At 40.5% G+C, this 23,763-nt stretch overlaps 1 protein-coding gene across 1 annotated transcript in view; it reads left to right on the forward strand.

Moving 5' to 3' along the window:
• STMN2 (stathmin 2) overlaps window positions 1-23,088 on the forward strand; it is a 39,467-nt gene extending 16,379 nt beyond the window's left edge. Inside the window, exons 2-5 of the mRNA XM_048286946.1 lie at window positions 8,491-8,586; window positions 9,219-9,391; window positions 19,221-19,412; window positions 21,729-23,088. Of these exons, the coding sequence (XP_048142903.1) occupies window positions 8,491-8,586; window positions 9,219-9,391; window positions 19,221-19,412; window positions 21,729-21,788 (521 nt within the window). The 3' untranslated portion in view covers window positions 21,789-23,088. The remainder of the gene's footprint in view (window positions 1-8,490; window positions 8,587-9,218; window positions 9,392-19,220; window positions 19,413-21,728) is intronic.
• The last annotated feature ends 675 nt before the right edge of the window (window positions 23,089-23,763 follow it).

The following is a 23,763-nucleotide window of genomic DNA, read 5'->3' on the forward strand; positions in this document are numbered from 1 at the left end:
TGCCCCAGGTGCAGATATGTAACAAAACCAACAAAAGTTCTCAAGCAGGTAAGGTGAGCCAAATAACGAAGGTTATTTCTTCCTGGTCTTGCTGCTTTCCTCCTGGTGTTTGCTGAAAGCCTATTTGCATTTTCCATCCAGTCCACATTCAGGAAAATTACTTTGGTTCAGATCATCCCATAGCTGAGTTTCCAGTCTTTTTTGCTTCCAGTGAGTACAGGAGAGAGCAGATAGCAGAATGGTTCCTGGCGTGGGGCTGCCTTAAAAATTTTAGAACTTTTGATGTTTGCATGACTCCCACACTTAGGTGATAATCAGAAACTATCCATGTCTCCAGTGGCCTCTTATGAAGGTAGCTGTAAGTTCAGCATCTTAAACATCAGTATCCTGCCAAATCATCTGAATAACAGGGTTTGAACTTCTGCCTGCACAAAAATTAGACAGTTATGTTCAGTTAACCAGCCAGAAGTAAAGCTTAGGACTACTGTAGCCTTTAAGTTTATTCTTCACTCTTCATCCTCCCCACTGTTTTCAAAGTCTGTTTCAGTAACTTACATCCTTTCCTACATAGTAAGCTCTGTGGGAAGAAAACTGGGGGAAGGCAGATGGGATGCGGAGGTACAGAGGGAGATATGGGGAAGGGATGCCTGGTAAAGGCAAAGCAGACTGTAAAGAAGATTCTCTTTTCCCCATTGTGGAAAAAAATTCTCTGGAATTTTTGTTTTCACCTGGGTTGAAGTTCTCTTAAGTACAAGTGAATTTCAGGAGGGCCACAGTCCTCTGTATTAGTACTGGCTCCTTTGCCTTCCCCTTAGTCCCAGAGGACTTTTGGAGCTTAACAGCCAAGGGCTTCATGCCAGCATAATGCATGGGCTCTGCAAAGGGGTGGCTCAGAAGAGAGTGCAGCATCTGGCTCTGCCACTGCTGCAGACCAATTTCTGCAGAGCTGAAGAAGGAGGAGCTAGCCCATGGCTTTCTTGTCTTGTCTTCTCTTGTTTCCATCAGCAAGCAGTGTGGTGAGTCTGTGGGGCTCTGAGTGTACCAACAGGCTCTGAACAGGCACATGTCTGCTGTATTCGTTCCACACTAGAAGGAAATGTATGTGTTTTCATTTCAGCGAATAGAAAGCACAATATGACAAAGCATCTGCATCAGTGTTTGTTTTGAGTTACCATGACAAAGTTGTTGTTTTCTCAAATTCAAAAGACCCCTCACATCAAAATCTCATTTTGGAAATGGGTTTGCAGCAGCTCAACAAAGAAGTCCCATTAACTCATGTCACAGATGACTGTAATATTCAGGGTTCAGTAAATGGGTCTTCTCATTGTTTCAGTGGTGAAAATTACATACATCAAAATAATACAAAATAGTAACTTTACATCTGAACATTCTGGCATCATAAAGTGAACAAAGACATTTGACTCTAACCACACACAGTAAGTAAAACCACAGACATGGTACCTGAATTAGTCCAAAAAGCCATAGTCATAATCAGTGATAGATTAGGTTGTAAAATTAGGGGCAATTTTTAGTGAGACTTGTGCCACTCTCCAATCTGCATGTTTGTGTGCATTTGTATCTCTGCACTATAGGTTCAAGAAAACCACTTGTACTAGTTTGAAAACAAACCAGTGGGAGACACCAAGTCAGAATAACAATTTAATGGAAATTAAAGAAAAGGAAAAAAAAAGAAAACACTGTTTCAAACTGACAGTCAAGATACAACCTGAGTCCCTGTTAATCAGGGTGGTGGTAGCAGTCTGGTAGAATGGTGGCTGCAGTCCTCTGAAGCAGTGATCCTGTAGTAAAACAGTCTGCTCTTCCTCAGAAAGTCCAGTGGTGGCTGTGTAGCTCCTGTCCTCTGGAAATACAGTGGGAAGGGTTGTCTCTGATGTTCAGAATCCCAGCTTATATCCACGATGGGATGCTTGGTTCCTCCCTCTGGGTGGAGCATCTCACAATGGGGTAATGAGTCATGAGGCCAAGTGTTGATGAGGCTCATTAACAGAAGATAGTCTGGAGGGAGTTATCTCTGAGTCATGCAGCAGGACAATGATGGGCCATTAACAGCAAGATAGTCTGGGGGGAGGAGGCAAGGAAACACTGCCCCACCTGATTTCAACAGCTCCTGAGGATGGTAATAGAATACACTGCAACCCAGGACACCATCACAGGACAGTCTTTCCATAAGCATACAGGTTCTTGTGTGTTCCATGGGTTTGGTTTTCCAGCCAGATCCTGTGCTGTCACCTGAATTATGCTGTGGAAGTGGTATGCAAGGCCTTGCACTCGAGGAGAGGGTTCATTGGGACAATCTGACACAGTCTTAATAAGAAGCTGAAGGTCAGATCTGTTGCTTGTATTGGTTTTTTGGTGTATTTTGAAGAACTGATGCTACAGTGATCCCTGATTTCACGGCCACTCTGTGCTTTTATGGGTGACACTAATGCTTGATTCCATCTCAAACCATTTTAAGACTTTTGTTAAAAGAGTCTCATGTTGGAGAGAATAAAATTGATGATACTTCTTCCAGGAACATTCATGAGGGTTGCAGAAATTAATGCCTAACACTATTTTTTCAAACTCCCAGTTCCCACAAAAGCAGATTAGAGCTGTCCCAAGTTCTTCCTTTCTTGTTTTCTGGGCATATTGTAGGAAATTCTAGAGTCACGGTTGACAGAGGAAACTCACCGATCACTCCTTTTTTTCTGTGTTTTCTGTTTCTTGTTACTTTTTCATAGTACCTGCTTACTCTATCGCCTAGATATAAAAATAGCAAAAAATTCAGGGACAGGGGACATGCCCAAAACTCTGTTCTCATCTCTGTCTTAAACTGCATTGCAGTATATTAAGAGTGCAATTTTAAAGACTTGGCCACCAAAGAATGGCCCCAGGTGAGTGGGAGCCCTGTGCCACCTTTCCCTACAGTGAAGCAGGTGAGCACTGTAGGGCATTGAAGAGTCTCTAAGCTATAAAGCAACTTCATTTTTGTTGGGGAAACTGGAAGAGCACACATATGCATTGGTTGTGAGATGGGCTCAACCTCATGCTCTGGTGAGCAGTGTTTTGCATTCAGAGAGTAACAAAATAAGTCCCACTGATGTGAACCACCAAAATGAGATGTCACTCGTGGCTGAGCATAAGGGATGGATAAGATATATTTACTGCAGGGGCTTTTTGCTTTCATTCCCTCCATCACTGGTGACTCCATAAGTCTATAAACATCCTTAGGCTTCCTGACAGTGAAGATAGATTTGCTGGTCCTAAGACAACCTAATTCATTTAACTTAAGACATCTGAATGGAACCATCATTCTCTGGTAGAGCTCTCCCTTGACTAAAAAGTAAGCTTTCATTATTTCTGCAAAGTAGCGGTTTTAAATAATGGCCAGCATTAATTAAAGTGAATCCCAGGCTGATAGAGCTCAGACATGCCAAAAACTAATTGATACCTAGACTCCGTATTACGGTTGCCCCATCTTGAGTTTTAATTCTCCCAGTCCCATGTGCTTGTCCCAGTACTAGCCCACCACTTTAGCAGTACTCATCATGTAACTTTCTTCAAATACCTCACCACCTATGGGGAAAGAACACAGTTGGGATTATATTATGTCATCTTGTCTGGCAGAAAAGGATGTAGCACATTACTAATATGGATTAGTAAAAAAAAATTTTTTTAATTACTGGCCAACAGAGTGTGGCTGTTGGTATTCACAAAATTACATGACTTAAAACATTGTCTTGACAAACCAAAAGCTCTAGTACCCCAGAGGGAGCATTAACAAAATGACATTTGTAACAAAGCACATTGTCAATAACATCCATCAGAAATCCATACGAAGGACAGGTGTGGTAGGTCTTCTCTACCTGTGTTTCATGCTTCATCATACATCTTAATGCTTCAATCTCTTCCAGAGGAGAAAACTAAGCAGGATTTCAGTTCAGTCTCAGAAAGGCAACTGTTGCATAGGTTCCTGGCAAGGGAGCACGGGGCTGAGCTGTGTTATGGGTTGCACATTCTGACTATGAGCAATGTGCCAGCTTCCTTTTCCTTCCAGGTGTGCAGAACTTCAAGAAATAGTTGGCAAGTGGTACTTGAAATGTCAAAATACAGTAACATTATACATTAATATATGTAATGTGTATATATTAATGTATGTGGTTAATATCTATGCATATTAATGTATGTATAAAATACATTTCTTATATGTGGACTGGATTCAGTAAGGCAAAAAGAATCAACACATTTGCTTTCATCAGATGTTAATTATAAGTAACATTTACACTTTTCTCTCACTGTTCATGTGTTAAAAATAGTCTTGCTTATGAATAATGGTCTCTGCTGTGACACAGCAATCTGTCTGAGCTGTGCTTTGCCAAGGAACAAAATGTGACCCAAATTGCCCGTGGCCTGTCAGTCAGGACAGATTTTCATTTTACAGTGTAAACTGTAAAAAATTCCTTATAGCTATTGGATAACAGATGAGAACAGACAGGAAGGGTTTAGCAGTGCTTTCCTTAACCCTGCTATTTCTCCCAGCAGTAAATAAGTGGTTGCTGACTTCTAATGGCAGCCATAGCACTCTGCTATAGTAGCTTCATTCATTGGGCAAGTGAGCTGCAGGACTGGCAATGGACTACTTTTCTGCAGAGGAATGGAGGATGTATCTGAATAAACATATTATTTGAGACCAGTAGAGCATTTTCAAAGAGGATCATCAAAACACCCCAGCTGACCACGCTTTGCTTCACACATCAGAGCAATTTTGGAGCACAAACTGGTTTAGTTGATAGGTATTGAAACTGGAAGAAGTGTGTTAGCAGTGCCCCAGACTCTAATGGTTGTTCAGACCATGGGACCAGACTGGACTAAAGAAAAGATCCCCAAAATTATACAACATGGGCATGAAATCCTTAGAACTGTTTCCCTCCAGAGATCCAGTCCTGCTGTCCTTCCCTTCTTGTTCATGCACTTGTAGAACTGGACCTCTTAAAAGACCCATGAAGATCTTACCTGGACCATCAAGTAGAGCCCACAAAGGGAGAGCATGGATGTTCACCCAACAGAGGGAGTCGTTTCACAGTTTCTAAATACAGCTGTTGAAAATAATGGAGGAAGTTTGAGAAAAGGGTGAGGTTGGCTTAAAGCAATAATATTAAGGTACACTTGGGACTTTCTCAGAAAAAAAATCATGCATTCTTGAGTCTCAATGCCATCTGAGTTCATTCTTTTCTGAGGCTATCAAAGATCTAGGGGCATTTGATAGTATTTCTAATGCTTTCTCTGCAACTCTGAATATGAGGAGTTTATTCTTAAGAAGTAGATGAGGTTCTGGAATAATCACAGAGTTTCAGAATTTAAGAAGACCTATGAATACTAGTATATTCACGGCAAAACTACAAGAAATGCTAATACTGAATTCTCTTCTGGTTTTAACACAAATCAGTGTTCTTTGTGCATATAAACATTTAGATCTTGCTGCATATAACTAAAAAGATTCTGTTGCCATCTTTTGTCAACGTTGTTCTTTCCTAGCAATTTCCCTATCAAAGCTTTTGTACTATTAGGATTGCCATCATTTACTCTCCTTCATTTAACTTGCACAGTTAATGGAATGATATGTAGCCTACATGACTGCACAAGGAGGGATATAATTAGCAAGCCAGTGGAAACACATTTGGAAAATAAACTTCATTCCAATCACTGCTTGTCTTCATTGTCTTCAAGGGTTTTGAAAAGCTCCACTATGAGGCAGGTAATTTTTCTGGTCTATGTGTGCTGCTTTCTTCACAGAAGAACTTTATTTTTGGGATAACAGGCTTCCATGGCTAAAACACTAATCCTTGGGATTTGGAAAAGTATAGTTACCTCCCTGTCTAACCTGTGAGACATGAGCCAGCCACTTTAATCAGACCATCAACTGGGCTAACATAACTGCTTTCAGCTTTTTTAATGTGTTTTAAGGAAACGTTTATGGAAAGGAGAGCTGAACAATGCAGGGCTCCCGCTACTCAGAGCTGAGCCTGATCAAGGGTGACGTCATCATGTTGTTGATGATGGACACCAGAGGAGGTGTGTGCCTCTTCAGGTCCTTTGACACCCTCAGCCCTTAAGTCTGCAAAAGGAAAACCAGTGTTTGCCACCATGGCAGGTTGTTTGGTTCCCAGAGCTGCAGAAGCCTCCAGAACTTCTGTGAGTATTCAAGCCAAGTTCCAGCTATGGCTGAAGGACTCTCTAGGGCAAGTGGAGACTAAATCAATACCACAAAATAAAAAAAAATGTAGTTCTTGTAAAGGATGGACAGCCATACTAATTTTGCAAGTGGCCAGAATGAACTGAGACAATGATTTTTCCAGCATGATTTCATTGCAGCTATTGCACTGAAGGAAAGAGAGCTGAGCATGTTCTGATCTTTCTCCTGCTGTGCTTTGCAACAGGCAAAGCAAGCTGGGAAACAGATGGCAAGCTGGGAAAACAAACACCTTTCTGTAGTCATTTTAAATGCTGTTAGGAAGCAAAACATATTCAATGTCAAGCAAAGATAAAAAATATTAATAAAGGCCCCAAAAGGCGCGATTCCTAGGATGCTGCTTTGTATGCTTTTCTCTAAAAAGATATTTCAAGGTATACATTTTAGCAGTGATTCAGCAGATCTTGTACAAGATTCTGCTTGCATCATCAATGGCCATGTCTTTAACACACAACCCAGTGTCCATTTTCTCTGTGTTTAGCACCTGCCAGGGTTTGATGTGCACCCACTCCACAACCTTGTTGCTGGGAAGGATGCCATTCCAGTGGTATGAGCAGCTTGCTGGGCAAGCCCTCCTCAAAGGAAAATCTGGAAAACTACACCTGTGTGCTTGTTGCATGGAGGTCTAAGTGAACAATTCATTATGTTTATCATTATTCATAATTAAACAGACATCAGTTGGACATGATTTTTCTCTTCAAAAGATTTTTGAGTTATTCTTTGCGAGTCGGTACTTCAGTTTCAAATCAAAATCTTGTCAAGACCAAGTTTCCATGACAGCCTAAGTTCACAGAAAGCAGAGTCTTCAGTACACTCTTAACCTCAAAGCTGTCTTTTACCTATGGTTTCTGAAAAGCTGTATCTCCTTTAGGTGAGTTATTCAAGGTACATGATTAGAGGCCCTTGTGCAAAGCTTAATTAAATTAACTAATCCTTTACTGGCAGCTAGAAATTTCTTCTTGGACCATTATTCAAATATCACCATACTGAGCAGCACCCAAAGACTCTCAAGCCCTCACCAGTCTCGGGTTTCTTTCTGAGTAGGAAAAGCAAAATCAAGAACCACAAGAGCATCCGTGAGAAAGGCTGATTGAGAATTTCATATGTATCCACAGTTTGAAGATCAAAGGACCATCAGATTTCCATTCAGCATCAACAAGGGTTAATTTGGTCTAATCTGTTAAGTACAATACTTTCAGTCACAGATATTTTAAGCCGCATTTTCACATGCTGGCAGCAAATGAGTGTCCGCCTCTGTAGAGATGATGTTGATAATAGCAGGGATCTGTGTGTGCCAGGATGAATTTTGAAGCACCCTGCCTTAAAATCGATGTGCTGTGGGCAGTGGGCAGTGGGCAGGATATTGCCCCAGGACCCAGGAGAGCCAGCTCTAGTCTGGGCTCTGTCATTGGCTTGCCAAGTGACCAAGTGCAAGACTGTTCTCTGACCTACAAGCAGTTAGGAAGGGTGAACACAGAAAACTGTATAATGATTAAGTATTGGTATCACCATTTTTAGATCAGTGCCACCTATATTCCTAACTGGGGCCTACAGGCATTACAAAGTCAGCAAAGATAGCACCATAAAGGTGCTATCATTAATTAGAAGGGCGTTAATCGCATTGGCTAATACAGACTAGACCTGAGTGTGAAAGCAACATATTTTGGCCAGTAAGTGGGGAAAGAAAAGCTTTGTTTGAGGTAGTTAAGCATATTAAGGACATTAAGCAAATTTTTTGATAAATGTATCCTCATTTCTGGTTTTAATTTTCTGGATGACATTTTCATTTGTAAGATAATGTATTTAACATCTGCCTGTGGCAATATATGGCCAGCTTTCCATAGCTGTTCTCAATTGCATTTGGATACATCAGAGAAATTGTAAGAGCTTCATGTCTCTCCACCGGCCAGGGGAGAGTGGAGTCATGGCACTCTTCCAATGCTAAATGCATTTCCTGGTAGCCAGATTCACTTTATATAAACCAGAGAGGACTGTCTGCATTATGGCGAAGGCTGAGGTCATGTAGAGGACCAGAAGCCGTCTTGCACTTCTGAGGATCGCATTTGTGATTTGATAAAGGCTCAATGTTGAGGTGAAATAGTTGAAAGTAAATATTCTAGAGAAATCTGCCAGGTGGGTGATAGAGTAGGTTTTCTGGTCCCTGGCCACTCATCTCAGCTATAAATTCACTAAGGAGGAGCTGAGGAAGTGAAGCATGCTAACAAGATCTCTCCTTTCAGCTTACAAGGAAAAGATGAAGGAGCTGTCCATGCTCTCGCTGATCTGCTCCTGTTTTTACCCGGAACCTCGCAACATGAACATCTATAAATATGATGGTGAGTGATGTTTACTGGAAATCATCCTGCTGGTCAGAAAATGTGCTAGTGCTGGGAAACTACTCCATTCACCTCTTAGTCCATAGTGTTAGTTGGTGAATATTTTGCTGGTTTAACAATTTAATTGCTGGTTTGGGCCGTTACTTTCTACAGATTATGCAGTAACCATGATGCTGGATATTGTTCCTAATAGAACTAACTAAACTTTTAACGTTAGCCCTCTCGTAGTGAGCTGTTCTTTCCCTACTCCCCATTTGAGAATTACAGCCCTTCACAGCTGACATAATTCCCAAGATTATGAAGAAAAGATGAAAGCATGCTTAAAAAATTAATCAACTTGGGCACTGCTCGCAGGGGGTGTGAAATGGCACAGAACCCCAATAAGCTTGCAAAATTGCTGTAAATTTTTATCTTTATGAGATTAAGGTATAATTAAGCTATTACAGATAAAATGGAATGTACTCCCGAGAATGGTTTTCAGCCCATAATCTGCCGTTGCACTTAAAATGCCCAAGGCAAAGATGCTAAATCATTTTTCTGTTCTTCTGATCCTACTCTGATATCAATGCTGCTTCTCTCCTCAATACTGCTGGTGTATTGAAGAACTTAAAATTTCCCACCTTATTGTGCAGACATGGAAGTGAAACAAATCAACAAACGTGCCTCAGGCCAGGCCTTTGAACTGATCCTAAAGCCGCCATCTCCAGTCTCAGAAGCACCACGAACTTTAGCTTCTCCAAAGAAGAAAGAACTCTCTCTTGAGGAGATCCAGAAAAAGCTGGAGGCTGCAGAGGAGAGGAGAAAGGTATCTTTCCTTAAAAAAAAAATGCTAGTAATTAGACATGATTTAGTGTACAGAATAGCAGTCCAGTTTCCTGTCCATTTATGTGTTTTCCATTGCCATCACTGACTCATGGTAGCCTGCACGGAGAAAAATCATCAATATGTTTCTAGAAATGAATGAGTTTATTTTCTTTCAGCAGCTTCCAAACAAGATTCACTGGTTTCAATGCTGGGGAAGTATGCATCACAAAATAGAGATAGCTTCAGACAGGGGGCAGGTGGGCTCAAATGCGCTTACTTACTGCATGAATGTAACTAATTGGTTCATTCAGGGCATCAGTTGCTCAAAACCAGTGCAATTCTTGTGTCTGAGTTAAAGAGCTAGATCTGCAATTCAAGCAGATGTTCTCTGGGCTACCAGATCTTGACTCCTCGTAGTGTCCATGAGAATTATTCACAGGGTCTGCATGAGGCAGCTGTAATGTCTTATTTATGCAGTATAGAGGAACACCAGCCCTGAATAGAGTGAGTTTGGGATCTTTCACACACACTTGAATTAAGACATTAGCATAGCACAGCTACTAAGAGGCATTTCTGGCAGTTTCAGTAGTGATGGAAATTGGCCTTGGTAGGGTTTTCCACAGACTAAGTCTTCCTCACTTTATGATCCTACCCATAATGGTAAAGCTCTGTTTCATAATCACTAGGTTTGTCACATAGCATTTGGAAGAGTTGTTTCACGTTTTTCACAAAGCTTGGCACAAAGGCAGCTGGAAGTACCCGTTAACTGTTTATTTGGCTTTCATCATGACTGATGTGTTGAAGAGGTCTTCATTTTCTCTAAGTCAGAGCTAAATCAGGTTGCTTTTTCTTTTTTCTTTTTCCAAAGAGAAAAACTCCAGATCAGATAAGTCAAAGTATGACAATGACACACTCACCATAGCCAGCCTGAATTGCCAGTCTGGAAATTAGCAGTGTCCTATGTAGGCACAGCATTTTTGCTGTGTTGGACCATTTCAGGAAAGTCATGACTGGCTGCAATGACCGCAAAAAAATCAAAATTGATAATATATTTTCCTGGTTAATTTGTGTTTCTTTTTGCTGACACATAAAAGGAGAGCCACGGAAGCTTTAGGAGCTTAGGACTTTCTGTGTCCTTCACCCCGGAGATCAGTGGTTTTTTTGTGGCAAATCATCTTGCACAGTTAAATAGGCGTTAGAAATCCCTTCTACCTGCCCACAGAGTCCCTGGTAGAGGGTTTCTGAAAATGAAACAAACTTATGTCTCTAAGCCTTTTATGTATCTTTTAAATAATGTGATTTCTTGCTAAAACTGCTGTTAACAGAACTTTTCCAGATGTCATCAAAAACGTATACAGAAGTTTGGGGACAGCATCTGTGCCACAGATAGCACATGGATCAGATCCAGGAAAAGCAACTTCATTCTCTTTCACTCCTGTCAGACCAGATCAGAGTCACTGCCAAGAACCCCAAGGGAATGATTACACTGGTGTATGGTGTGATATGTGCCTGCTGAAGTCAGTAGGTCTGCATTACTGACAGGTCTTTAAAACCTGGCACTCAGTTTGGATTTGCAGTGAAACCTGACTCTTCTGGACCTCACAAATTTGAACTACTCATCTAGAGGAGAACTGCAGTGTTGCTATTGTCATTTTTGCTGGCTTGCTAACAAAGACTCTGTGGTTTTAGTACACACTCATAAGCACTATCGCGTCTTTCAGAGCAATACTTCTGCCAGACTATTCATTTCAGTAAGAGGATATGACTGTTTATCAAAGGAATTTCCATTTGCACTAGCAGCTGCTGAGAAGGATGAGCTCTCACAGACCCAAGTTATGATACTCCCCAAAAACTCAGTCCGTGAAGTTCCTCTGTGTCGCATACAAATGCTCAAGTAAAGATACAGACACAGAATGAAATGGCAGCAATAAAAAGCCTGATATTATGCATATACTTGGTGGAAAATAAGAATTGAATGTTTCAGAGATTTAATTCCATTGATTTCATTACTGTTCATTTCTTCCTAAAGAAAAACTCATTATGCAATAGATTGCTAATCAGTGATAGCAATACAGAAACCTGCCATTTCTTCCCCTTGGTACTATATTCATTTTGAATGAACATATAACTGAGTTATTTTAATAGACAAGATCCTCCAAATTAACATTGCAGCAGAAATTGCTGGGAAAGGAACAAAGAACAGAGAAAAATGTTTCCTTACATCACTGTTAAAATCCCTGGTGTTCTCACATCTCAACAATTGGCTTCATTTTTGCCCTAAAAAAATGCATCGTGCAGAGAAGGATAAAAAAGCAATTAGAGGAACAGAAAATCTTCCATAAGAAGATAAATTAAACAGTCCACTTTTCAGCTTGGAAAGAGACAACAGATGAAAGATAAGATAGAAGTCTACAAAGTCATGAATGGTAATGAGAAGGTGAATAGGAATAATTATATTCTATTTCACACAATCCAAAGGGGACAAATCACTCAAGGAAATCATCAGACAGCAATTTCAAAAAGGAATAATCTTTCATGCATTGTTTATTCAAGGTACATTTGTTATCACAGACTGTTTAGAGGTTATTAAAATATTATTTAGTTCAAAAAGATAGTAACAAAATTGATAGAGCACTACCTTGTAGGAAATTATTATGTGAATGGAACTTGTGACTCAGAAAATATGGAACTTGCTGACTGATGAAAGCTAGAGAGATCTGCCCAACTTCATCTAGAGTCTACTTAAGCATCTTCTTCCAGTTTCTGCTGCTAGACAAACCAGGCAGACTTTTTCTAATTGGCAGTTATTATCATACTTTTCAATCTATGTGCAAAGCTCTCAGGCATGGCCATTCTTGATCATGTCCTTCCAGCACAGTTCTAATTAAAATCAAGTATAACTAATGGATGAGAATTGCCTTTTTGGAAAAAAAATCGCTAATGAGTTTTACACCACTTAGGAATTAGGTTTTGCTCTGTTAATTAGGCAGTGTTCATTAATAAGTTTTCAAGCTCATGAGAACATCTAGGACAATACATGCACTTCAGCAGTCTCCTGCTTATGCTTTTTCCAGTTTATCGTTCTTGTTTATTTCCTTGTAAGCTTTTACAGGACTCCTCTTTCCTTTTCTACCCCTTTTTCTCTACCTCATCTGACAGTCATGACCTCATACTCTCAGAGAGTTCCACCTGAGGCGTTTTTTATTTTTTGCATTACACAGCAAAGCCCGTTTGGGCTAGTTACAGATTTGTCCTTTCCATTTATAGAATCCTCTTTACAGTATGTCATTATTGTCCCTTTTTTTTTTTTTTGGCACATGGGTGCTATATTTTCTTACCACGGTGGATAATCAGAAAGATCTTTTCATCCTTCTCACTTAAGAAATTAGAGCACTGTGACATTGTATGCAGCAGAAGTTTTTCTTACAGAATATTTAACATTTATCAGTTTTTACCCATTGGCCTTGAACGTTCAGCTGTTATTATTTGTGGTGTACAGACTTCAAGGGGCACATGTCAAATTATATATTTTTATTGCCCATATTCAATTTACTTACAAGCATAAAAACGAAACGCTAAAGGGATGTGCATTTCTACTAGACTTTGGATTATAGGAGAGAAACTGTATGTAATTAAATCTTTTTAATGGCTTTGTATTGGGATGAAATTGAATCAGCCTTATCTCTAGAACGTGGTGTGACAAAGAATGCAGGAAAACAGTTGTATTCTTTTAACTTTCATGCTGTTGGATATAGACTTAACAGCTCCATGGGTTTTTAATGCCATTTTGCAATGGAATGCCACAAGACAATCCTGCTGTGCATCCTGGGCTGGGCTGGCCTCGCTGTGCTCCCCACATCAGCAGCCAGCCGAGGGTTCCTGTGCCAGCATCAGGACCACACTCAGTGTTGGGCTTCAGCATCCAACTCCCTGCCCCTTTGAGCCAGCCTCACAGCCTGCCCAGAGGCAGTTCTTGATACTCTTAGTCCACCTCTGCTTTGGCCATCCATGCTTTACTGCACCATACAGGAGGCTGATGGGGAAAAGGTTTTGCCAAGGTAGGGAAGGTGGCAGAGCTGGGGGACAAACGTTCCTGGACATGGCATGGCACCTACAAAACTGCTGCTCCAGGTGATGGGCAGAGAAGGGAGGCACACCTTCCCTGTCAAAAGTGGAGCTTTCTTCTTCCATCTCATCTCTGTTCCCCTTTTCCACGAAATTTTAAGGTGAGAAGGATGAGAATGAGGGTAGGCAGTGCCTGAGACATATGTCTTCTGTCTTGCCCACCTACTGATCTCCTTTTCTATTGCTGCTGGCCCTCATCTGTGTTTCTGTGGAGAAGGAATACAGCATGAAGCATTTTTCTATGTAAAGGTCCCAGTAAGAGGTGTAATCAGCACCAGAAACAGATGTTTCTGTCACATTTTGATTTACACCATAGTGTGTCTGTGCACAGTGCTTCACTCCTAAGTTTTACAGAAGATAGCCAAAACTGCAAGAAACTTTGCAGTTCCTCGTCCCAAAAAAACTGTTAGCATATGGAATATGTGCCTGTAGGAAGATGTTTTCTACCAACTAGGAGAGGTTTTGGCATTAGGCACCAGGATCTGTTTCGGAGCACATGGAGCCATGAGCACACATCTCAATGCTGGTAAACACTCTTTCCCCAGTCTGCTGTGGGCTCTGCCACTTATGAACAAATATGAAACAATTCGACATTGATCTTCATTAACTTTATAATGCCAGGCCTCAAACTGCAGCAGACCATGAAGGCAGAGGGCTCAGGTGGTACTTCTTGCATCCCCCCAACATGCCTTGTGCACCCCCACAGGTCGAAACCATGAGAGCAGCAATTTTGTGCAAGTTGAGGAAGAGAAAGTGAGTTTTCTTGAATCATGGCAGGGATGGGCTCTATTTTTTTTTTTTACTCCACATTCCAAAGGTCGTCTGGCAGACTGCACAAAAATAAATTTAAAAAAGAGATCCTCATCTAAATTTAAGCAAATTCTTCATCTAGGTTCACTAGAAGCAGAGCTTCACCCATAGTTACAGCTCACATCTCTGACTTTCCTGCCAAATTGATATTTCTTACAGAAGTCTGAATTTGAGTCCATTCCTATGCTTTTACATGGAAAAATCCCTGACTTGGTTCCTTCCCCTGAAAACATCAGTACTTCAAGTCACCATACCTGGGCTTCACCTTGGCATTTACACTGCAGTAGTAGAAAAGTAGCATTTCCTCCTATCTTCACAATCTGCTCCATTATTAGTGTCTCTTAGATACAAAGTATATTGACGAAAACCAACATTATTGCAGCTTCTTCTGAGCAACTGCATTGTAAAAAAAACCCCAGTCACTGAACAAATGCACAAAAGAGGAGCTCTCATGACTGGTAGTGTGTCTCAGACATCTGAGTAACTAAAGGTACTGGTGTCTGAGGTTGAATGCATTCAAGCTGAAATTCCCAGACTAAAAGCAGTTGTCTGAACCCATTTCTTGTTTAAGAGTAATAAAGGACTGCTTTTATCTCCGTATCAATTGCTTCAATATTTGGATGTATCTGTCAATTAAAGATAGATAGATGTGAGAAAATAAAGCACCTCTTACTCAGATAAGGAGAATTTTCTTCCCATGAGTAATAATTAAACACCCTATCTCCAAAGTCAGTTTCCATAACTAATTTTGCTCATGAAGTGAGTGTTTAGTAGTCTGTATCTATCTCTGGACAGCTAGATAACAGATGTGGATTTCCTTTTGAACCACTCATCTCTGAAAACTGAAGACGCACATGATCCTTTAAAAACATGACATGAACATCACAGGAGTTTGCCTGCATTTTTAGCACAGCAGTGTGTTTCTAGGAGCAAAGGTATCTGTACCGGGAATGTTCTCCAATATTTTTATTCCTCTATATTTAAATATTAACAAATGAACAGCTTTGTTTCTCCACATTATTTTGTGGCCTTTCCGTACCTTAAGGGGGCTTGTAAAATTGAGAGAGAGTGATTTTTTTACCAAGTGCAGAGAGTGATTTTTTTCCAAGTGCATATAGAACAAGGAAGAAGGATTTTGAACTAAAAGAGGTGAGATTTAGATTAGATGTTAGGAGAAAGTTCTTCAGTGTGCGGTTGGTGAGGCAGTGACACAGGTTGCTCGGAGAAGCTGTGGGTGCCCCATCCCTCAAAGTGCTTAAGATCAGGTTTGATGGGGCTTTGCACAACCTGGTCTAGTGGAATGTGTCCCTGCCCAAGGCAGGGGAGTTGGAACTCAATGATCTTTTAAGGTCCCTTCCAACCCAAGACAGTCTATGATTGTTTGATTCTATGAGACAACATCAGATGCTGCAGCTGGAGCTGCATTGATTATGCCTTGTTATATTTAAGAAGCCTTCTGAATATTCCCCTTTGAATACTGATTTTTTTTTTCCCACCATTTCATATTTTTCTCTCCTTATTAGTCTTCCTTATCTTTCATCCTGTTTACAGCCTTTTTTTTTCATTTTCTCACCACAGCTGTATAAGAAACACTTACCATAAGCGGTTTACGACTGTGTTAGAACACAGACTACCAATGATTTAAAAATACCCTTTCCAGCACTTCAAACAGTGTTGAAAATAAACTTGAAATAAAAACCTCCTATGTATGTTGGAATCCTGCATCACTGTAGAACTGTGTGAGTCCAAACACAGCCTTTTAAAAGCCAAGACAAACAACAAAGGGAGTCTATTAATCCCAGTTCCCCTGGGTATCCATGGTCATTCATTTACCCATTTCTGGATGTGTAGTAGACTTTGAACAGGCAGGGTGGCCAAGTTCTTTTGCCAGATGGGTTGGAAACAGAAAATCATTTGACAATCCAGTACGAACACACACCAGCTGCCTTCCAGAATTGTCGTATGGGGATTTCAGAATGGTCTGAACACCAGGGAAACAGGCAGACTGACAGCTGGGGTACAACACCACTAGAGAAGGAAATCAGCCTAAATGAGCCTCAACCCTGTGGGTGTTTTGTGGCATGGAGGGGGGTTCCTTTATTTTGAACCAGTCCTGGGTACCCGTGATTTTCCTCACTCAAAATTCCTTACAATATGCCATTAAAGACATATTGTAAAGGAAAATCACATTAGGGGTCTTCAGTCAGTTCCTGAGGCCTGGTTCAGCTTTCAAGCAGTCTCTTACTGGTGCCAATGCAATGCGCATCCAGTAAATACTGAATTCGAGTGTAAGGATTTTCTTCATTATCATGGATTAGTGGGCATATTACTTTTGAGTGTACTGTCTGCCGGCATAGCATCCAGAAATGTGTGTGCTTTGATATGAAACTCTAATTTTTCACTGTTCTCCAGGATTTATGATAAAAAGTAGTTCCAGAAGGCAAAGGGTTTGTGTTGAAGAAAACAAATCCTGAAAAATGGGCAAGTGCCCCAAAGTCTCAAAGGCATTTTGCTACCTCCATTGAAAGCAAATGCTCTTTTAAAAAATGCTTCTTACATGCATAGTCCAAATCTTACTTTTTATTAGTGCATGGTTATGTCATTGAAAATGTCTGTTTTCCAAATCTGAAAAAGTCTGATTTTATAACATATCATTTATGAATATTTAAACACCATGAAGTGTTAGCCTTTCAAATTAACAAGCCACTTCTTAAATGTTTCATGGGAAAGGACATTAAAATTAGTCTAATAGCATCTTTCCTATTCAAACTCACAACAGGAAGAGAAATATGTTCTCAGATTATCCATTACTTTTAGATCATTTAAGCAAAAGGTTCAAAAAATTCATATCAGCAAACAAAATTTAATGATTATAACTTTTCCACAAGTAGATGAGAGATTGCCATTGAGTAGTAAATTAAACAGAATATGCAGAATAACTTCGCAAGCACTGGTCAAACTGGGCCACTCAGGTTTGTCCTCAAGTGGGAAAGCGAGATGAAAGTGTTTAATTATTTCAGTTTTACATTGCATCAAATCTTTTAAAATAACTTTTTTACATTTTGAAATAACCTACAGTTAAGAACTGTTAAATGCTAAGTATCTGAAATGAAATATTTTGCTTCAAAATAAACTACTTTTTTAATATGGTTATTAAAATTTTTCATATTTTTATTAAACTTATGGGGCTTTTATGATTTTTTAACTGCACTACAAAATTCCTTCTTTGCCTGGCTCTTCTTGTCTTTGGCTTATCCTTCTTCCATACTCCACCAGTGAAAATCCCTCTGCTTTCAGCTTCATCTGTCCGAGGGGTTTTGTTCCCATTTGCAACATCTTTCATCTGGCCCAACAGAGTCAGACATACAAAAAGTGCTTGCTCTATTACTCAGCATATGCTCTGATGAAGGGAAGATCCAGGAGGAGCCTCTGGGAGGTACCAGGCTTTTCAGGAGACCGTTCCTACTAGCAGTTGCTCCAGAGATCAGTCTGAGGAATGAGCCTGTACCTGCAGCCAGGCCAGAGATGAAAACGCATTAAGTGGTCAGGATGGATGGAAGTGGCTCTCTCCTATGATCTCAGGCAAGCCATTACAGCCTTTCAAGGCCAGATGTGTTTTACTCCAACATCTTGCTGAAAGATGTTCTGTCTGGCCTTTGCAGCCTTTTCTAGAATCTGCTTAATTTGCCTCATCAGTGCATTTGGCTTTTTGCATATCTTACTTTTATTAAAATGTTTGTTTTCTCCTAGTTGGGTCTTGCTCGTATAAAAGAATTGCAGCCTTCTTCAGTCCATTTAAAGCCACATGATAGAATTTAAAAGGTTTCATTACCACTAATTATAATTAATGGTTAAAGCCCTTAATTTAGGCCTTAAACTAACTCATTTTTATGGATAACAATGGCAACAGTGCCTTGTGATGAGCACCGAAATACGCGTTTAGCCTCCCGGAGCCCTATTTCATTCTGTTTTTCTGTTTCTTCTCATGCTGGCTCTCATTTGTTTTATCCAAAAGTGTATGATGTTGCTTATTCTTTCCAAATAACTGTCTTTTCAACTAGACTTGCCTGGAGAATGGGCCCAGTGCTGCAAGTTTTTTGGCTTCTTTCCTAGGATTAGTGGTTTCCTGTTAGCAATTTGATTTAAAATAAATAACAAAGCTTATGCTTCTGAGCGGTGAATTTGCTCAACACAATATTGAGCACAGACTGCATCTGTTTAATTCCTACTTGCAGTTTTCATCTTCCTTGCAAAATACAAACTTCTAACAAAAAATTTTTGTCATTTTCTATGCAACCCTTTTTTTCCTTTCCTAATCAGTGAGATTAATCCGAATAGAAGTGTAATGGGAAAAAACATTGTCTGAATTGATGCTGCGTGTCTTTCATGTCAATAAACTTCCAAGCCTGTTATTAACTATTCAAGCACATTAAAGAAGAGTCCAGCCTGGACTGGGTGAAAATTGCCCCTGTCCTGCATCAGTAGTCTCACTTTTAACTCTGTACATTTCTTCAATCCCAGGTCCCTGTCGCCAAAGATAAAAGGCCTGTAGCTAAGAGACTGCAGCTGTCAGAGGTTGAGCAACCACTGTGGTAATCCAGATGACCCAGGGCAGTAACACAACAGCATTTCTTGTTAACAGAAATGATTTGGACATTTCTGTGCTGCTGTCTCAGGCGTGTACCCCACATTTAGCCAGTGCTTCTAAACCTATGTTATTGAGGCTAATCTGGTTCAGTCACAAAGTGACCTTTCCAAAAAAAAGCAGCAGGCTTTACACAGTTTCCGTGCTCAGGGAACTGTTGCCCTGTAGCAACATGCTGTGCTCCTCGGCAACATGGCAATGTGCTTTGCTCCATGAGTATTTCATCTCAGCTATGTCTCTCTGTTTCCAGTCCCAGGAGGCTCAGGTGCTGAAACATCTGGCAGAGAAGAGAGAACATGAGCGAGAAGTGCTTCAAAAAGCTTTGGAGGAGAACAATAACTTCAGCAAAATGGCAGAGGAAAAGCTGATACTGAAAATGGAACAGATCAAAGAAAACCGCGAAGCTAATTTAGCTGCTCTCATTGAACGCCTCCAAGAGAAGGTAACCACACCATCACTCCTCACCTTAGACTAGAGAGGAAAATCTAGTCAACATTTTGCAGAGATGTTCTGTGTAGTCCTTATCTCAGTTACTACACTTGAGCAATTTTTAAGTCAGAGCCACTGATGCCTGTCTAAACCACCACTCACTTTGAAAAAGGACATCACAGGATGGTTGAGGTTGGAAGGGCCCTCTGGAGACCATCTGGTCCAACCCCAGGCTCAAGCAGGGGCACCTAGAGCCAGTTTCCCAGGACCATGTCCAGGTGACTTTTTAATGTCTCTAAGGATGTAGACTCCAGTTCCACTCTGGGCAACCTGTGCCAGTGCTCGGTCACCTCACAATGAAAAAGTGTTCCCTGCTGTTCAGAGGGAACCTCCTGGGTTTTAGTTTTTGCCCATTGCCCCTGGTCATGTCACTGGGCACCACTGGAAAGATCCTGGCTCTGTGTTCCCTTCATTCGGGTATTTATAGACATTTGTAAGATCCCCCTGAGCCGCCTCCAAACTGAACAGTCCCAGCGCTCTCAGCCTTTCCTCATAGCAGAGACTGAGAGATGCTTGTTGACCCTCATGGCCCTTTTCTGGACTGTCTCTAGAGAAAGGTTGGCTTTCTAGCTTTTAGGAAGTGCTGTGAACAAATGAAAGGTCACTTGTGTTTAGATTTCAGCTTCCAAGAAAAGTCACTGACCAAATCAAACAGTTGCCCTATGTCTGTAGTTCTTGGTTTCTCAGAGGATAAAGATGAAAAATTATGGGAAAAAATTCTTTCATGTACAGCAAAAGAGGTCTGTCCTTCCCCAAGTCTTGCAAGGAAGAGAGTAAATTTTCCTATGGAGGTCTTTGGTACAGCCAGAGGAAACAGGGAATCACAAACCCCATATGCAGGATGAAGTGTGCCCTTCTCCAAAAAAACCCTTCCACACAAGGGAGAGAAACATGCAAATAAAGATTGAAAAGTGTTAAGAAGAAATTAAGTAGTTCTGCATGAGGGATCACTTGTTTCTCTCAATAATTAACTTTCTAATATATTAGTAAACTGGCTAAAGAAAATAGCTCTCAGAGGTTTTCAAGGAGATCTTCTTAAGCACAGCACCTCTACATTTTTGGTGGAGACAAAAGTCTTGGAGAGTAGGAAAGAAACATCAGAATCCAAAGGATGATGTTACAAGTAACTACGCAAACAGGATTGTTCTTGGTTTAAGAACTACACCCAGATTACGTGACATTTTTGCATTAGCTTAGTTTGCAGGCACATACCCCAGGCCTTATGAAAACAAAGGCAAAAGCTAATTAGTTACCCTCGAGGTCCAGAAGGAAGTGGAAGGACAGCTGACACATATCTCTGTCCTAGGTTAATGTTAACAGACTGTTAAACCCTGTTTCCACAGAAATACGATGGCATATATGCATGAAACCCAAGAAAGACTTCTGAGGAAAGATGACAGTAACTCACTTGGAAACATTTGTACTGACCCGTAATTAAAAATACAGTTTTGCCAACACCAAAACATCAAAAACAAACATCATTTGCCAACATCAAAAGTGAATCCTTAATATACAGAAAAAGAAGTGAGGTATCTGGTTCCAAGTCTTCCCAAGTTACACAGAACTGTGGGTGCCCCAAGGTATTGGTGTCTAGAAGTTGCAGCAATCAGACGTAACTTCTGTATACTGCTGTTAATAGGAACACCAAGGAACAAGTCCCTTATAAAATCTAGCATTCAGTATTGCAGACCTTTCAAGGACTGATTTACAGGTTCAGTCAGTATAATAGGCAGTATTCTTCATCATAGCCAGAGAAAGAATCAAGAGGACAGGTAGCTTCAGTGCTCAGACTAAGGAGATGTTTGAGACTTTCAGATTGACCTGTCTTGTTGAAACTAAGTTCTTGGGTCTTTGTTACGGTTCCTAAATGCTACAGATAACAGAGTAACTAACGTACAATGTGCAGGCAATTAGTTCTTCAGTTCAATATCCAGGAATTCAAAGGGCAAGTGTGAGTATGTGGCACCTGCTCAAGCAGCACCTCTATATGTGGCCCTTTAAAATGAAACTCTGTGAGGTTCTGAGGATTATAAGGCCGTGTCAGATAAAAAACTGAGCTCCAAAGCAGAAGAAGAAAGCACAAAACGTGCCTCAGGCTGGTCTGGTTGATGACAGCTCTCCTGAGTTGCTCCCTTTAAAGATGGTTGTGCTGTGAAACAAGTTTTGAACAAACATCAAATGCATGACCTAAACAGGTTGTCAGCATGAACCTCCCTGGGCAGGTGGAATGAGAAAAAGGTTTGATTTTTCCCTTCTTGATGTTTTCCAGGAGAGGCATGCTGCAGAGGTCCGTAGAAACAAGGAGCTCCAGGTGGAACTGTCTGGCTGAAAAGAAGCAATGGTGGATGTGACCCATCCCCACCATTAGTAAACTCCTCCTGCCTATATTATTATGGATCATGCGATATCAGTATGGGAAATGTATGACGTGGTTTAAAAAAAAGTAAAAATCAAGAACTCAATAAAAAACTTTAAAAAAGAAACAAAAAAAAAAAAACAAAAACAATGCGGTCTCTTTGCAGAATGATTTGCTTGATGTTTAAAAAACTTGGATCTTATTTTGTAAATACTTACATTTTTGTTAAAAAATACAATTATTGCATTATGCAACTTATTTCATAATCTTACATGTCCTGTAACAGGCTTCTGATGTTGTCTATTTCCACTCGGTTGAATTTGCTGGGTCTGTTCATTTGAAGCACCTCACGTCTAATTCCATTCCCTGCGACTTCTCATTCCAACCCACCATGAGGTCAGTAGTAGTTCTATGGTGCTAGAGACCAGTCATTGCCTAATAACCTAGACTGCTTTGCCATCAATAAGCTTTCTTGAAACAGTGACTAGATCACAGGTATCGTGACTTCACATTCAGCTGTCCAAGACAAAAGGCTCTTAAAATGTTTTTTCAAATGCAGTTTATGCTGCAGGGCTCTGTACTGTGCTGTATAATTGAGGTTGAATCACCATGTGGAGTGTTTGTTGCTTCTGCTTTTTGAGGTGAGAGGCAACAAAAGCAGCTGTGCAACAGAATGAAATCAGGCAAGATCAGTTTGAGACAAATTTAAGAGGCACATTGTAACCATCAAGCTATGACAAATTCTGGATGATGCCAAACAGCCATACAAATGCTAATTGTAAAGTGAGCTTAATTCACCACTTGAAAATTTATTGATGGAGCAACTAATAGATAGCATCAAGTGGCTTTATCTGTAGGTGCCATGATCTATGATACTTATCTGATGCTACCACGTTACATGTGTAATCGTACAAGAGGCTACAGAATATTTCATCTGGAACCCATGAGCCAGTTGTTACCTTTTTTTTAATGACACTGCTGACTTCCATTCATCATGACCTCTACTCTTCAGTGTTAGCCAACCCTACCTAGTGACAGACATCTAGGACTAAGAGGGCTGAAGCAGGAGGAATGACTAGACAGGGTGCTTGTGCCAAGTACAGTATCACCAAACCTAACACATCATCCCCAAAATAGCTGCAGTTTTGAAGTTGTCCCTACCCCCCTGGAGGTTGCTGCCTGCATATTCTACTCTTCATTAGTGCTATTTTCCTGTATGTCATTGTGAGCAAGCTGTGATTAATAAAGAATTGGGGTTCTGTGAACTGAAAAAGGGCTTGTTTCTTCTCTCGCTCCATTACGTCTCTGGCATGTGCCCATGTAAGGGGAAAAACTAATGTAGTCATAAAAGCATGGAAATGGGACTTAAACAAGACTTGTTAATAAACCAAGCCTATTTCTCTGCTCAGATGGACTAACCCCTGCTATGCATTTTCCAGTGCTTAGGCTGGTTGTTTTTAAAGATTACCATATAAACTGAGCCTGTAAATGTGATCTCTAGCACTGAGTTTATTAAAAGGAGCTAGCTGTATACACATGCACAGGCACTCCTTAGTCCTGACTCAATATTGGGGGAAAAAAGTGGAATTTGGGAAAAGAAAAGTAAGTAATGTAGCTCTGGATACTTACATCAATAACTACAACAGGATTCTGGGTGTTAACACACTGGGTTTTAGGGTAGAAAGTACTAATTTATAGGATTTATTGAAGAACAAAATCACTTGGGTTGCTTCTGAGCTGAAGAGCTGAGATGTAAAATTGAATCAGACCCCATTTTGAACTGGACAGATGATAAAGTAATATCTCTAGGCTTAGTTTTCTGATTTAGAGTCATGAAAGTGGTATCAGAGAGATGTTTCAGAGAGATGGACCTTATGCTCCACGTCTGCAACAGTCAGTTTTTATTTTAGCAGACTATTTTATTTTGGAGCCAAGAGATGGCCTGCAG

Source organism: Corvus hawaiiensis, chromosome 26 (genome assembly GCF_020740725.1).
Source record: "Corvus hawaiiensis isolate bCorHaw1 chromosome 26, bCorHaw1.pri.cur, whole genome shotgun sequence".
Taxonomy (NCBI): Eukaryota; Metazoa; Chordata; class Aves; order Passeriformes; family Corvidae; genus Corvus; species Corvus hawaiiensis.